The sequence below is a fragment of the Rattus norvegicus genome, chromosome 6 (genome assembly GCF_021556685.1).
Source record: "Rattus norvegicus strain SHRSP/BbbUtx chromosome 6, alternate assembly SHRSP_T2T, whole genome shotgun sequence".
Classification (NCBI taxonomy): domain Eukaryota; kingdom Metazoa; phylum Chordata; class Mammalia; order Rodentia; family Muridae; genus Rattus; species Rattus norvegicus.
In genome coordinates, this window is record NC_141539.1 from 58,478,001 (window position 1) to 58,495,088 (window position 17,088).

General features: G+C 42.1%; 1 protein-coding gene across 5 annotated transcripts in view; it reads right to left on the minus strand.

The window, feature by feature from the left end:
• The window catches only part of Ahr (aryl hydrocarbon receptor), a 37,466-nt gene that overhangs the window by 18,365 nt on the left and 2,013 nt on the right, over nt 1–17,088 (minus strand). For all 5 annotated transcript variants that reach the window (NR_131776.1, NR_131775.1, NM_001308255.1 and 2 more), the window contains 1 exon segment: nt 10,900–11,087. Coding sequence is in view for 3 of the 5 variants with exons in the window: in NM_001308255.1 (NP_001295184.1) it covers nt 10,900–11,087 (188 nt within the window). In the remaining 2 variants the exon portion in view is untranslated.

Here is a 17,088-nt window from a genome sequence, read left to right on the forward strand (position 1 = left end):
AGGACCAGTCTCAAACTCCACCAATACAGTGTCCAACAGAAGACCCCGATTATCAACTGAAGTCTCTTCACATTAATTTTTGAGTAACAGATTTCACGTCACTACCAGTAAGAGAAAACAACAGCTCAGCAGCCAGATACATTGTTCACCACCAGACTGTCCTTCATCACCAGACAGGAAATAAGACAACTTGTGTCAAGTTTGCTACTGGGCTTCTGTGAAGATTAGTAACCAATGCAAATTGGATTTAGCCAGTCTTTGAGGATGATTTACAAGCTATAGAAATAAAAAAACTAGAAAAGAATGTCATAAAGGAGTCAAGAATCAGAACAGGTTTACGGAACATTACAGAAAGTGTGGAGATGGTTTATAAAAGCAGGGTCTTCACACGGAATAGCTTTAAATGTCAGAAGCACAATACTTGATATGCACAATAAATGGATTTCTGGAAATGGTCACTGGATGGGTTGTACTCCAAGCAGGCCAGACAATATCTCTGTTGTTTAGTCCATAGGAAAGGACTGAAGTAAATACTGCACAAACATGTGTCCAGAAGTAGCCAGTGCTCTCCCTTCCCAGGGTCTCCCCACAAAACACGTCTGTGCTGTCTTAGAAAGCTTACATTATGACCACACTTTTCAAGCCACACTGGATTATTTTAACCTTTTTGTTTTTCCTTGAAGTTTTAATATCATAACTATTACTTCTTAAATTCCAAGACTCTGGATTAATACTCTTTCTCCTCGAGTGTGCTGCTCAACTTGTTAAGTAACCCATGGAATAAGGCAACTGCTTCCTACCTATAGAATTACTCTATGCACCCGGCAATAATATATTTTCTTGGGGCTACGATCTATGTCCCATTTAATTTCCAAAACTACCTTATGTCACTGGTATTGTTTGTTTGATATAGTATGAAACTAAGACATAGAAGATGAAGAAACTCCCTCGGAGTTGCCAAGCTTTAAGAGGTAAAGCCTGCATGGAAATCCGGGCAGCCTGAGCCTCTTCCCGGTGTGCAGGGATGACCCACCCACCCCACAGTTCTCACACTGAGCTCACTGTTTTCACCTCTAGTTTTCCTGCCTTTACATAAGAGCAATGCTGTCACCTGAGATGAATCCTGGCGAGCATAAAATAACATCCAGCTTACACATGAACAGTAAAGGGCATGCATGATAAACTCTGCCCTGTTACACACCCTGGAAGCACTACAAAAAGACTGCACCGAGTGCTAACCATTTCCTCATCTTTAAATGGAACGCATGGATGGCCATCTGACAGAATTACTGTGATAACCAGATGGTGACTATGATATCTCTACCACTAGGAAGCACTACACACATCATGTATATAATCCAATCTCTATGATACTTGAAACTTAGCAGCCATGGAAGATGTGACAGTCTGTAGAAATGAAATGTAGGATCTGAAAATGTCATTGATTCTGCCACCTGTCAGGCATCTGTTAAATTTTAATAGACATCTGGGCTATATACCCCCTTCTGAAGTAACAGGAATGTTAAAGTAGCCAAAGATGAGGACAGTAAAATGCCATAGTATGAAGGATGACTTCCTCTAGAGCATCTGAAGCAATTCCATAGTAGAGAGAACTGACTGTACTCTGTGTGCAAAGGCATGTTACTATCAAGTAGCCATAACCCAGCACCCACGGCTCCGGTCTGGACTCAACTGACATTTACGGAACCTACATTTTCTAACATGAGACTTCCCTCTCTTGTATATTATTTTGAATTGTTGAAGAAATAAAATTCAAGAGGACAATATACAGGATTCTGCTAAACTATCTGTTCTTCGTTTTTCTAAGTTTACTTTTAAGTTGAAATGTGGCATGGCACAGTTTGAGGGGGAAAACTATTGTTTTACTTATGCTTAATCACTACTATTAATTTAATATATTTTATCTTTTTTTATTATTATGACTAGGAAAGTTAAATTCCATTCCAACACTGATGTATGCATAAGAGAAAATGACTGAGATGATTCAACAAAGCACATACACAAACACACATGCATACACACATACACACGCACACACACACCTGCATACACACACATACACACACACATACACACTAAAATGGTTAAGAAACACAGGTTTTACTAATTTAACAAAAATACTTCGAAATTAGTTTATATGAATGAATACATTTCCAAATAATACATCATATGTACCTAAAGGGAATTTTCTATATAATTTGAAATAAAAGATACATTTTACTGTAATACACTGTAAGGTTTTCTTCTGTATATGAAATGTGTTCTTCTTATAAAAAATATCATTATTGTGTGTATGGGTGTCTTTCCTGCATGCATGTCTGTGTACCACATGCATGTCTAGTTCTCTCAGAAGCCAGAAGCAGACATTGGATCCCCTGGGACACTCGTGAGCCATCATATGGGTACTGGGAATCAATCCTGGGTTCATTGGAAAGCAGTAAGTGCTATTAGCCCCTGAGCCACCTCTGCAGTCCCTGAAGTGTGTTTCTTGAAGGCACAGGGGAATTGTGTTTGTGATTATTGGAAGATTATTGTTTATTAGCAGATCATTTTTTTTAAATGCAAAGGCCTTAAAATTCATCTGGAATAACAAAAAACCCAGGACAGTGAAAACTACTGTCAACAACTAAGGAACTTCTGGGGTAATCACCATCCCTGACCTCAAGCTGTACTACAGAGCAACAGTGATTAAAAACTGCATGGTACTGGTACAGTGACAGGCAGCTAGATCAAAGCAATAGCACTGAGAATCCATAAATGAACCCACACACCTATGGTCACATGATTTTTGACAAAGGAGCTAAAACCATCCAGTGGGAAAAAAGACAGCAGTTTCAACAAATGATACTGGTTCAACTGGAGGTCAGCATGTAGAAGAAAGCAAATTGATCCATTCTTATCTCTTTGTACAAAGCTCAAGTCCAAGTGGATCAAGGACCTCCACATAAAACCAGATAAACTGAAACTAATAGAAGAGAAAGTGGGGAAGAGCCTCGAACACATGAGCACAGGGGAAAATTTCCTGAACAGAACACTAATGGCTTATGCTCTAAGATCAACAATCAATAATTGGAACCTCATAAAATTGCAAAGGACACTGTCAATAGGACAAAAGGGCAACCAACAGATTGGGAAAAGATCTTTACCAATCCTATATCCAATAGAGAGCTTATATCCAATATTTTTCAAAGAACTCAAGAAGAACTAGAGAACCAAATAACCCTATTAAAAATGGGGTACAGAGATAAACAAAGAATTCTCAATTAAGAAATATCGAATGGCTGAAAAATATCTAAAGAAATGTTCAACATCTTTAGTCATAAGGGAAATGCAAATCAAAACAACCCTACGATTCCACCTCACACCAGTCAGAATGGTTAAAATAAAAAACTCAGGTGACAACAGATGCTGGCGAGGATGTGGAGAAAGAGGAACACTCCTCCATTGTTGGTGGGATTGCAAACTGGTGCAGCCACTCTGGAATCAATCTGGTGGTTCCTCAGAAAATTGGATATTGCACTACCCGAGGACCCAGCTATACCACTCCAGGGTATATACATACCCAAAAGATGTCCCAACACATAACAAGGACATATGCTCCACTATGTTCATAGCAGCCTTATTTATAATAGCCAGGAGCTAGAAAGAACCCAGATGCCCTTCAACAGAGGAATGGATATAGAAAATGTGGTACATCTACACAATGAAATACTGCTCAGCTATCAAAAACAATGACTTTATGAAAATCATAGGCAAATGGATGGAGCTAGAAAATATCATCCTGAGTGAGGTAACCCAATCACAGAAAAACACACATGGTATGCACTCATTGATAAGTGGATATTAGCCCAAAAGCTCTGAATACCCAAGATAAAATTCACAGACCACATGAAGCTCAAGAAGGATGACCAAAGTGTGGATGCTTCAGTCCTCCTTAGAAGGGCAAACAAAGTACTCAAGGGAGGAAATACAGAGACAAAGTGTGGAGTGAAACTGAATGGAAGGCCATCTAAAAACTGCCACACCTGGGGACACATTCCATATACAGACACCGAACCCAGATACTATTGTGGATGCCAAGATGTGCTTGCTGACAGGAGCCTGATATAGCTGTCTCCTGAGAGGCTCTGCCAGAGTCTGACAAATACAGAAGTGGATGCTAGCAGCCAACCATTGGGGGAGTTAGAGAAAGGACTGAAGGAGATGAAGGGGTTTGTAACCCCATAGGAAGAACAACAATATCAAACAACCAGACCCCCTCCCCTGAGCTCCTAGGGTCTAAACCACCAACCAAAGTATATAGCTGCATATGGAGCAGAGGATGGTCTTGTAGGGCCTCAATAGGAGAAGTCCTAGGTCCTGGGAAGGCTCTATTCCCCAGTGTAGGGGAATTCCAGGGCAAGGAGGATAACATTTGAAATGTGAAAATAAATAAATAAATAAATAAATAAATAAATGTATGTATGTATGTATGTATGTATGTATGTTCTATTACAAATTTCAAGTGAAAACTCACTTCCAAAGACATTATCACACTTCATGTTATGCATTCAGCTAGGTGCAATACTTCTATGCAGTCCCACTGGGCAGTAATGCGAAAAGAGGATTATGTCTGCTTGTCTGTGGCTTTCGGCGGGGCCGTTAACCTGCCTGTGGCACACTGTTAACTTTACCTGCAGGACTGAAATTCAAGCATGACTTGAAATGCAGAGTGTGACTAATAAATTGTACCAGTTACTATGATACTTCCACAGACAGTAGAATCATCCAGAAGGCATGTTAATTCACCCCTGTCAACTGCTGACTCAGCAGTTCTAAGATGACACTCTCCACAGGTCCCACTAACCATCCCAGGCAACACTACAAACCGCCAGTCTCTCTCTAAAGGCCAATGACATAGTATCCAGACTCAGGAAATGATTTAGAACTCTCTTAGGTTTCCTGTTTATTGTAGGCATAGTACATGCATTTACTAGTATGACATTAAGTGATAACCCTTATCACTTTTACCAAGACAAAAAACTGTAGTATTAAAACCGACATCTAGATGCAAGCCAATGTGCGGTTTCTAACAAGAGAAAATGCCATGGGCAAGCAATGACCATCCACTCCACTAAGAGCTCCTAAGAGCTCGTTTGCAAATTCCTGCCTGAATTCACGCAGCATCACTTCAACACAGGAGCTCATAGGTAACATTAACACTGGGTCTAAGGGTCCCTAGGCATATTCGGTAACAAGAATGTCCTCTGCTAAAACAAATGTCAGTATTCCATAGGACGTGTGTGTAATACACACGACAGCAAGTGTAATTATAGAATCCATCCACAGAGTTCTTCCTCTCAGCACTAAGCCACTTCAGACCTCAGAACAGGCATGCCTTGTTACTGTTCACACTGCAGAGGTAAAGGCGCAGGAAGGTTAAAGGTCCTCTGGAAGACACAGACTAGCCCACCAGGAGGTGAGCCTCACACTGAGTGACATGTGCCTCACCTGCCTGCTCACCCCCACCGTAAGCCACATGTCCTCTGCTATCTGCTGTCTCCACGACATGGAAAGGCGACATTAAGAACACAGGATTCTGTCACGTGACAAAGTGCACCCCATGTCATGTAAGAAAATGTGAGGCAAGAAAACAAATCCACAGGGGATAATTGCAGGTTGGTTATACACAGTTTCCTCACTCGGCTCCCTTTCCTCCTTTGGGAATGGTGGTGTATAAATAGTCTGTACCATTGTACGTTGGGAGTCTGCGATCTTCCTTTTTGTTTTGACTAAAGTCAAGGAGGTTACAGTTAAAACAGTGGCTTGAGTCTCTGAAGAGACTTTGGACTCTTAAACAGTTTTGAGATCATGAAAAACTCCGGGGACTTTTGAAGTTGGACTGAATGCACTTTGTATTAGGCTACGGCTACAAGCCTATGGCGGCCAGGTCGTGGAACGATATGGTTTGAATGAAAACGGCCCCCATAGGCTCATATATTCGAGTGCTCAGTCCCCTGTTAGTAGAGCTGTTTGAGAAAGACTAAGAGGTGTGCCCTTGTTTGAGTAGGGCCTGGATGTTTCCAAAGCCCACAGCAGGTCCAGATTTGCTCTCCCTTTGACCACAACTTGTGGATCAGATGTGAGCTCTCTGCTACTGCCTTCTTTGGTCGTTTCCACCGTAATGATCATGAAACTAAGCAATCCCCCAGTTAAATGCTTTCTTTTATATGTTGGCCTTGGACATGGTGTTTCATCACACAGACAGTAACCCTAACCAAGACAATGTCCAAATGCAGAGCAATTTGAACAAACTACTTGCATCCTGAAATTTTCAATAGGTATCAAGAAAAAACTACATTAAAAATGTCAAAATTATACTTCTTAAGAATAAATTGTTAGCTGGGCGTGGTGCATGCCTTTAATACCAGCACTCAGGCAGGGGCAGGGGGCAGGGGGCAGGGGCAGGGGCAGGGGTAGGGGGGAGGGGGCAGAGGCAGGGGCAGGGGCAGAGAGGCAGAGAGGCAGAGAGGCAGGGGCAGGGGCAGGGGCAGGGGCAGAGGCAGAGGCAGAGAGACAGAGAGGCAGAGAGGCAGAGAGGCAGAGAGGCAGAGAGGCAGAGAGGCAGAGAGGCAGAGAGGCAGAGAGGCAGGGGCAGGGGTAGGGGCAGGGGCAGGGGTAGGGGCAGGGGCAGGGGCAGAGGCAGAGGCAGGGGCAGAAACAGAGGCAGGGGCAGAGGCAGAGGCAGAGTTAGAGGCAGAGGCAGAAACAGAGGCAGGGGCAGAGGCAGGGGCAGAGGCAGAGGCAGATAGATCTCTGAGTTCAAGTCTAGTCTGGTGTACAGAACAATTTCTAGGACAGAAGGGATATGAAGAGAAACCATATCTTGAAAAAAACTAACTCACTAACTCACTAACAACTAACAACTAACTAACTAACTAACTAACTAAAATCATGTGGTTTATCTTTTTATCCCATGTGAGGTAGGTAGTATGTCCTCTTTGACCACTGTGCAGCAGACATGATACAGGAGAAGCTGCCTTTCTGTTAACATAAGCCAATTCCAAGACCTGGATGCAGCCACATGTATCTAAACATAAAGTCCTACTGATCATAGTTATTGAACCTCTTGAATACTTTCTGCATCAGACATAATAGATAATAGTTCCGAATAGACTGCTTCAAACTTCACACTGCCTAAAACAGGACAAAGCGGTATTAAGTACTTAAACTCTGGGATGTCTCAATTAGTTAGAAAAGTATAAATATTATTGTTGTACCGACTGCTGCTTTTCAGACAGTTCAGTCATGGCTTCCAGCTCAAGAAGATCAATTCATGCCGTATTATTTGAACTTGCAATAAATAGATGTATTTTCTTGGAAAAATATCTATTGTTATAGTAAAACTTGAGTTTCCTTTCTAGCAAGATTGTATGATTACTCGTTTATATTGTTCTTTCCGCAGGAATTCACACACCCCCTGTTTGCATCCTGTTATTCATTTTGAGTTTCCCTTCGCTTCACTACACTGTTCGCCTAATAGAGGGACGGTGAGACTAACTGTGGATAGGCACCTCAGGACTGGTGGGGCCGCCACATCACCTGGGTTGCACACCATCGTTCTGTTCATAAAGATACTATGCTCAAATTTTTCTTTTAGGTACTTTAATATACTGCAGGGACCATAGATGGTCCAGCGAAGACATGAGGCATTCTAGTCTCCTGATTTTTATCCCCTACAATTTCCACCTAACTCTATGTTCATACATACATACATACATACATACATACATACATACATATATACATACACACACACACACACACACACACATATACACTTATAACCTTCCTTAAAACTTTGTATATTTGGATTTTTCCTTTAAAGAGCAAAGAAAACAACTTTTATAAACTTGCTCTGGGGACAATGAAGACCAAACTAAAACTCTGTCACATACTTATAACCCACTTGCTCAAATACTGATTCCTTGGTTTTGCAGAAAAGTGGCTGAATAAACAGAGATTAAGGCCTGCTCTAGAAGGCATATCTCAACAAAATTTACAGCTACGTTTTAGGCACACTGAAGTGCAAAACCATTAAAGCAGTCTAAAATTAAGCATGATAAATTGATGAGGAATAATACAGATAGGTAATAAACCTGAATAAAAAAATCCAACTAATTAATGAAGGGCTGGCTAAGAAATAATTTTAACATGCCTGTAAGACTCAGCACTAATGAGGCTGACTCGGGGGAAACAAGACACCTATCTGATCATACATGTGTGTGAACATACATACATGCATCTGTTTTAAAGATAGCAGTTATGCAGCATTTGTATGGCAAAGTGGTTATTCTTAAGCACCTTCGGTGCTATCCTCCTGCCTCTCAACAGGGGACAAGGTATGTACTTTCTCACACATCATAAACTCTATTTTTCATATGTACAAATACATCAACACTCTTCATCATAAAGGCACAAGAAATTGAAAACATTCGATGACTCAAGTCAATAAACCTCTCCCGGAGTTGAGCCTGAGCCCCCTGGCCCTGTATATGAAATTCTCTAGGGGTAGAAACAACTCCTGTGTCAGGGAAGAGAGAAGTGGATCTGGTGCAGCAGGGAGCACAGCCTGTGAGCATACACTGAGGTTCAGGTTCCGAAGCTGGCACAAGTTCAAGGTTACAGTTCACAGGTAGTGGCTCACAGGTGTCCATGACAGTGAATGATGCTGCAGGGCCAGGATCTCTAACAAGCCCCCATTAGTGCTGAAGCTGCTTGTGTGGTGACTATGGGTGGTGGTGCAGGCCTTTTGTCCCAGCACTTGACTTTGCAGAAATGGGAGGGACGGAGATAGAGTTAGAAACAATAAAAGAAATCAAGAAACCTGGGCTCAGCGACAGCGTTCCCAGGAGAAGGCTATAGCAAGACACATAGACACAGCAGCGGTGTTTCAGAGATGCACAGAGAAGAGCTCAGTATTATGGAACCGAAAGGTAAGAACTTAAGTGTCTTCTATGACACTGTGCATGATCTCACTGCTGTAGGACTCTACATTACAGACCACATGGGATCACTACTATTGTCAGACTGTACAGCATACACCACACGGAATTACTACTGTAGAACTCAGTGTACATCCTAAACCACACGGAATGACGGCTTTAGGAGTCAGTGCACACTACGAACTAAATTAAATCACTGCTGTGAGATTTCATGTACACTGCACACCACATGAAATCACGGTTCTAGGTGTCTGTGTGCCCTGACAGAATGCTATTGTTAAAAATTACACGTGGCAAGAAAATATACAACCATGCTCAACTCAAACACATCAACTCATACAAACATAAATCCAAGAGGAATGACTTTCTACACAGTCCTCTAAGACACAGAGATGAGCAGGGGCTGCCTGGTGACTCGGATGCTACCATTAGCATCATCTGAGTCTGCAGAAGGGGGAACTTCTGCATCTCACCGTGATGCCTAGGTGCACAGCAGTTTGAGATCTTGGCATTAATCCATTTGCTACAATTTGTGAAGGAATACGATCCTTAATAATTAACTTTTGATTTATGGACTTAAAAAGAAAAAAAAATAAGGCACTTGGGAAATGGCTTAGCGAGGAAGATTCCTTGTTATTTAAGGAGGATGTCTTTAGTTCAAATCCCCAGAACTCATGTAAGAGATAATTAAGGAGTTATTTTGTATGACAAAATATGTCAGAACAGTAATTTCAAATAGGAACTCCGTTTTAGAGATTCCGTAGTGATCGATGCTGGAAATTCATATGTAATAAGCAGCACTCGGCCACACAGCCCCACAGCCACCCTCAGTGCGTTCACAGCTGAAGCACAGGGTGCTCCCCGGCACGACTAAAGTCACACGGTGGCACTGTGCAGAATGAAATCCAACACTGTCCAACCATATTCAAGTGTTCTTTCTGATCATAAACCATTTTAACCACATTTCCTTGATGCTAACATACATTAACATAAAGCTGTAGCAGTCCGTATAACTTTGAAAGACTCCATGAATTCCATACAGAAAGTACAGGAACAAAACATTACTACTCCTATGAGGCAGCGTGGGCGGGCGGGTGTTAATTCGTGTGTGTCAGAGAGAGAGGGGAGAGGAGACAGGAGACAGGGGAGAGGAGGGAGAGACGGTAAGAGCACAGGGGGGCGGGAGGAATGTCAAAGAAAGAGCAGGTGTATGTGTATGTGCGTGCGTGACAGAGGGAGAGGAAGTGTATGTATGTGTATGTGAGAAAGAGACAGAGAAGGGGAAGAAGAGGGAGAAGGACAGTATATATGTATGTCAGAGAAGTGTGTGTGTGTGTGTGTGTGTGTGTGTGTGTGTGTGTGTGTGTGTCAGAGAGAGACAGAGTAAGGTTTTGTGTGTCCATCCCTATCATCCTGCCTCATTCCCACTGAACCCACAAAGCTGGCAGCCAGCAGGCCCAGAGCCCTGTCTCTATTTCCCACAGTGCTACCGTTAGAGTCAAGCCAGGCAACGCGTTAAGTGGGCACTGGAGATATGAACTCAGCTCTTCATGTTTACACACCAAATCCTCTCTTGTCCACTGAGCCAGCCCCACCCCCAATCACAGTACTTTATGATTTCTTTTTAAAAATGAAACCTGAGTATAACTTTTAAACACATGACTTATAAAGAATGTTACTATGTATCATCCAAATGGCTCTATTTGTCTGGTGAATGAGACAGGAGAGAGAGTTAATAACAGTTATACATTTAGCTTTGTCACTCCATTATTTTCTAAGACAAGAAAGACGTTTGCGCTCATGGACAGTTTTTTATTGTCACCAATATTAAGGACCATATTTGACATTAGCATACTGTGAGTTACTGCTATAAAAGTCAACCGTGCCGACATACCATCAAAGAAGCTCTTGGCCCTCAGGTAGCTGACGCTGAGCCTTAGAACGGAGAGTTTGTCCAGCTTATTAATAACATCTTGTGGGAAGGGCAGCAGGCTAGCCAGGCGGTCTAACTCTGTGTTCAGCCGGTCTCTGTGTCGTTTAGAAGGGTTTGACTTAATTCCTTCAGCAGGGACGGGCTTTACTCTGAAACACAAAGAAAAGCCTTTAGAAAACACAGAGCAAAAGTATCTATTACATTAAAACATCTGCTCAAGGGTTGCTCTACCCACGAAACACGAAGAGTTTCCCAATAAACCCCTCCACTACACTGCGAGCCAGCTTTTCTCACTAGCACAATTATGAAATAAGTGTCAGATAATAATACCACCAAAAATACAAAGAAATCTGTAACATTCATGCAAAAATATACTAAAACTGCTGAGTTGTACAATTGAAGCATTTTCATACCGAAAAAGCCTTTAAGTAAAAAAATCATTTTTAGGCAAATTTCACCTAGAAAAACTACTGGAAAACATGCGTTTGGATTTAGAAAGTATGATGTCTAGTCACTTGCCTAGTTAATCATTTACATATTGGTAATCACAGATTCTCAAATTTCTACTTCCTTGATTCTCCCTAAAGATTTTACTTAGTCTTCTCACGCAGACTAAGTAAGATTAACTATGCTGTTATTACAGGTACTTTTATGACCTCAATACAGAACCACTGATATTCTCTCTTTGATTGGATTTCAGACCTGCTCTATGAGATGGAGCCTGGACCTGACACCATGAATGAGCCCAAGAACCTGTGGCTAGATAGGACCCTAGGGGAAAACCTGTTACTATTATACTCTTAAATGGACATAGTAATAAAATGACTCCTAATGACTTATTGCTACACCCACAGATAAGTGCATTGCTCAACTCTCACCACAGAAGCTTCTTTCTGTAGGAGATAGCCATTAACAGACACACCCGCGACTGGCAAACATACAGCAAAAAGACGGAGAATAAGAAGTGTGTTCAACCCTGGTTGGGATGTTTATAACACATCCTTCCCCTCATGGCTCAGGGATCTATGTGAAAGAAGGGACATATCCTAAGAGCCAAAGACAGTGGATGACTTCAGGCATAACAGGGCAGGGGACTAACATCCCACAGAGACTGTGACAATGTGCACAAGTCCTAGGAAAGGTCAAGCCAGACAAAGCCCTAGCAAGGGAGGAGAGGAGGTCAACGTGAAATCTAACCTCTAGCTAAGAAGCTATTGTACTTGATAGCTGCTGGGAGAAAGAAAATCAAGTTTTCTACAGTGGAGTGACACGCACTCAGGAGTCTTGGCCAAAAAAGCTAGACGAGCCAAACACTAGGTGAGGCCAGGGGAACTCTGAAGAAAACCGGGAGGATTGTAGAAGCCAACGGGTCAAAGACACCATGAGAACACTAACCATGGAATCAATGAAGGACTCGCAGGGGCTCACAGAGACTGAAGCAACAAGCATGTGCCCTAGATGGGTCTGAGCTGGGACCTTTGCATATACTTTATGGTTGTGTAGCTTGCTGTTCTTGTGGGACTCCTAATAGTGAATGAGGGTGTCTCTGAGTCTTTTGTCTGCATTTGAGATCCTTTTCCTCCTACTGGGTTGTCTTGTTCAGCCTTGATAGGAGTGAGGGTTTGTGCCTAGTCTTATTGCAATTTCTTATGCCATATTGGGTTGATATCCTTGGGAGACCTGCTTTTTCTTATTTTCTTGGAAGAGAAATGGAAGAGTGGGTCTAGGAAAGAAGGGTGTGGGGAGGAGCTTGGAGGAGTGGAGATAGATGAAACTATGGTTGGCATGTAAAGAACAAATATTAAAATTGAATAAATATATACATATACATATATATATATATGTACATACATAGAGGGGGAGAGATGAGGGTGGGTAGAGGTGGGGAGGATCTGGAGGGAATTGGGGAAGGGGTAAGTATGATCAAAATACACTGTATCAAATTATCAAAGAATAAAATCATTACTTTGTTTTAAATGGAAAGCAAGTGAAGATACCTGACTCTGGCCTTCACATGCATTTGTATACATGTGCAGTACACATGCTCACTTACACTCCACATACACACACACACACACACACCACACACACACATACATACCACATACCACACACACACACACACACAACACACACACACACCTCACACCACACACACACCACACCACATACACACACAGCACGCGCACACACACACACACACACACGCACACCACGAACATACCACACCACACACACACACACACACACCACACGCACATACCACACCACACCACACACACACACACACACACACACACACACACACACACAGTAGAGGACTAATTTCAAGACGAAGAGAACACAGAACACACACAACTTCTCACCCCATGTGCTCTTCATTTTGTTCCCCTCACTTTAGTATAAGGGCTTTGGTCTCTGAATAAGAATTTCAAATGTTAATCATCATAAATTATGTGCTTCATTTAAATGATAAGGGTGATATATGACATAAAGATGAATTTCATTGCTATGCTAATGATGTTTTTTTTCCCTATATGAAACAAAAAGCAGAACCTTCTGAGACTTCTACCTGGAAGCCCCACTGAGTCAGAGTCTCTTCCCAGTGTCCTGTTGCTGCTCTCTAGCTGGGACAGATTCTTTACTTTCCTGTTGGCTTTAGTTAAGGGGAGATTTATGTGTAAACAGCAGGTGCTCACACGATAAACACATACTAAAAAAGCCAGGAATATTAGATATGTCCTAGAAGGTTTGATTCTGCGATGATCCTGAAAAGATTAGGATGAATGTTTTCTCTTCCTACTTCTTAAGCCTATGCATATTCCTTTCTCGTATTACTCTTTGAGTCCACATAACGGATCCAATTTACCACAATTACCAAGATAAGACCAAGAAAATGTTAAGTGACGATCGACTGGTAGTTTAGTAAACCTCAAATACTATGCAGGAAGCTCTGGTCCCTGCAAAGACAAATGCAGCAATTCTGATTCTTTTACCAGGAGCAAACATATCCTACTGTGAGGCGAACACATCTAATGCATTGCTCAGTGACATGGGTGGTTTAGCAGTGAAGTCTAAGAGTTTCTAGAGATGCAGGTCACTAAATCAGGTGATAAACATAAGCAAGGCACTCTGGATTCATAATGACAGAATACGACAGTCCCTGCAGCTACCACTCTCCTTCAGAAACAAAGACAAAAAAGGACCACATAAGACATTGTGCCCACATGGAAAAAGACTTTGACCACGGAAAATGATATGAACTGCCAATGTATATGAGTGGGAGGAGAAATGTCATCACAAAGCATTACTTAGCTCAGCAACAGAGAATTTGACACAGTCCAAAGCAATGAAAGGCTGAAAGCCCATTTAATCCAAAACTCTGAGGATGGGAAGAGGTGAAGCAAACTCAGGAGAGATGGACAGCGGCTGTCCTTACGGAAGGCACCAAGGACAATGCCCAGCACACTGAGTACAAGATGGCGCCGTGTGCATGTTACTGACTTTAAAAGGTGTACACATTTTAGGGGAACTTGGTTCAGAACAAGAGAAAGAACAAAGAAACTGAAAAACACTAGACAAAGTCAGTCAATCTGGGAAGCATAAAATTCTACTACTGCACACAAGCACAGTCCCAACCTACAAGCTCAACCACCTCCATCGCTTGCTCGCCAAACTCATACTATTTTTAAGTGAAACACATGAATACAGACAATGTCCCTTGGACAAAGCACGCGGATGTGATTCACAACGTTTTGTCATCTAGTCTGACACTATGTCTGAGTGTAACGCTTGGCTCTTCCTTAGAAGTAGATAAACCCTTGTCTCCCCAAATTCCACCTCAACAGGTCTGTCCTATGGAAATAGCACATTTATTTTAGAGGTTACAAATATCCAGGGTGTCCTCGGAAACACCAGTTAGGCTACTGAAACTGTTAGAAGTGACAGAATGTGCCCTCTAAAGGAAAATACCGAAGTTACACTACAGAACGACACACAGCTATTCAGTGTTTCACAGGGAGACGCATGCAGCAGTGCAGGGAAATGGGAGGCGGGGGACTCTAAGGAAAAGACAGGGATAAAGCAAGAGGTGAGCAGGATTGGACTCAGTCCTGAAATGGCCATCAACTGTCTCTCCCTCAGTGCTATTAAAAAGGTGCAGTGGACAACTGACAACGGCCAGGACAGGGGCCATCATGCACACTGGTTAACCCGCTCATCTAGACAGTCCTGCACAGGTGCTAAGAACATTAGGTTTTTGGAGCCAACAGCTAGAGATTCAATAACCGAAGTCCGGTTTTCTCCTTACTACCTGAACCGACTTTGAATGCAAACCTTAGGTTCCGGTGGCATAAGACAGAAATGATAACATTATTTCCATAGTACTACTATGAAAATGAAATTAAACTGTGTATGGAAAAACCCTGGGTTCAATGCTCCTTATCAGAACATATTGGGGAAAAGGGGCAATGTTTGCTATATGACATTGCTAAGCCAAATAAATAGCTTTTAGAGAGTTTAAAAGTAGAAAAAGTACAGTTTAAGATTTGCACAATGTTCACGTCTAAATAATGGTGTTCACTAAACACAGGAAGGAGACTGTACTATTCAGTGGCTGGGAAAATAAGGTTGTGCAGAGTCCGTATGTGCCGACTCACGCCTGCAACACGTAACTACCAGTAATTTAAGAACAGGCCTCCACGTGAGTCTCCAGCCACCTTCTGGTTTACTTGACCTTCTGCTTTTCTACTTCAGTTGTAAGGGCAACAGTGGAGGAGACGGTCCTGCTAGTCTTTAAAAAATAAAGAAAAAAAACAAAAACCAAAAGAAAGAAAAGGAAACCTTGACCAGGAAAAGAAGAGAGAAAGAACAGGAAATGGTGAGGGTAGGGAAGTGGGGAATGAGCTGAAGAAGGGGGAAGAATATGATCAAAATATATTGCATGGGAAAAAAAGAATTTTAACACAGACAGACAAACAATGATAACGAGATCTGACTAAGAGCAGGCAGAAAGGTAGGCCTCATCATTTAGTTTGGATCTGTTGCTTCTTCCGTTCAGTTTGATGCGAGCCCTTGTGTTCAGAACTATTCATAGGTTAGTGTGAGGCACATGCACAGCCTCCGCATAGACGCCCTCCCAATAACGTTATTTGAGAGAACATGAGAAATATTACGTATCTGCAAAGTCTTTCAATTCTAGGAGCTCTCCAGAAAAGGGCACCTGCACTATCTCTGTGAAGACATAGTATTGTATGCTGTAACAAAACTTTTGGTAAGTTTTATCATACAGGTGAGGGTCACACGATGTTTTAATAGAATGAAGGGCTTCTACACTACTTAAGCATTCCAGAACACTAGTACGGTAAAGGTTGCTATCCGTGTGTACCTTAGCAGCAGATCATGGGACCTTTGAAAGCTGGCACCTTGCCCTGGCTGGCTTGAATGCCATCACAACTGCAGGGTGTATTTATTGACCATCTATTATTTGCTGATGATCCTAAACTACAACAGCAGTAGGACCTTTTCTGTCTTAGTAAAGCTTCAAAGACGCATTTAAAGTTTTAATCACTGGAGTAGATCATTCCATCGTTTGAGCCTCATTCCGCCATCTTCATGACACAGAACAGCTAAACGATCCCACACAGCATTTTCCTCTCCGAAGGGAATAAGCAAGAACGGAATTTAACTGAAAGCAGACACGAAGTGTGGGACCACTAGCTAAGAAACATCGAAGAAGATTCTGTCCCCGGGTTGGTCTTTGAAATGCTGCCCTTGAAGATGAGGATATGGACTGGGTGCAAGACTGCTTTGGATCTCCTAACTTTCACTGCACTGAAGAAGGAAACAGTTGTTCACAGGGCAGTGCATATGAAACACTGTACGGGGATGAAATTGAACACATTTCAAACTCACTTCCTGCTCCCGATAACTGTCATGGTGAGACCAGCCACCAGAGGGAGCTTATTTTGTATCTAGATCCTCATTTGAAGAATGAACAAGCTTCAAGTTGAAATCATGTCACCTACTTTACTCCAAATTTTCATGGAACTGTCTAAATATGACATTATTTAACACTGTAGAATTACAGTGCACATGCTCCTTATAAAACAGCTCTCCCTTGAAGGGTTCGAGTTAATTAGAAAGCACGGT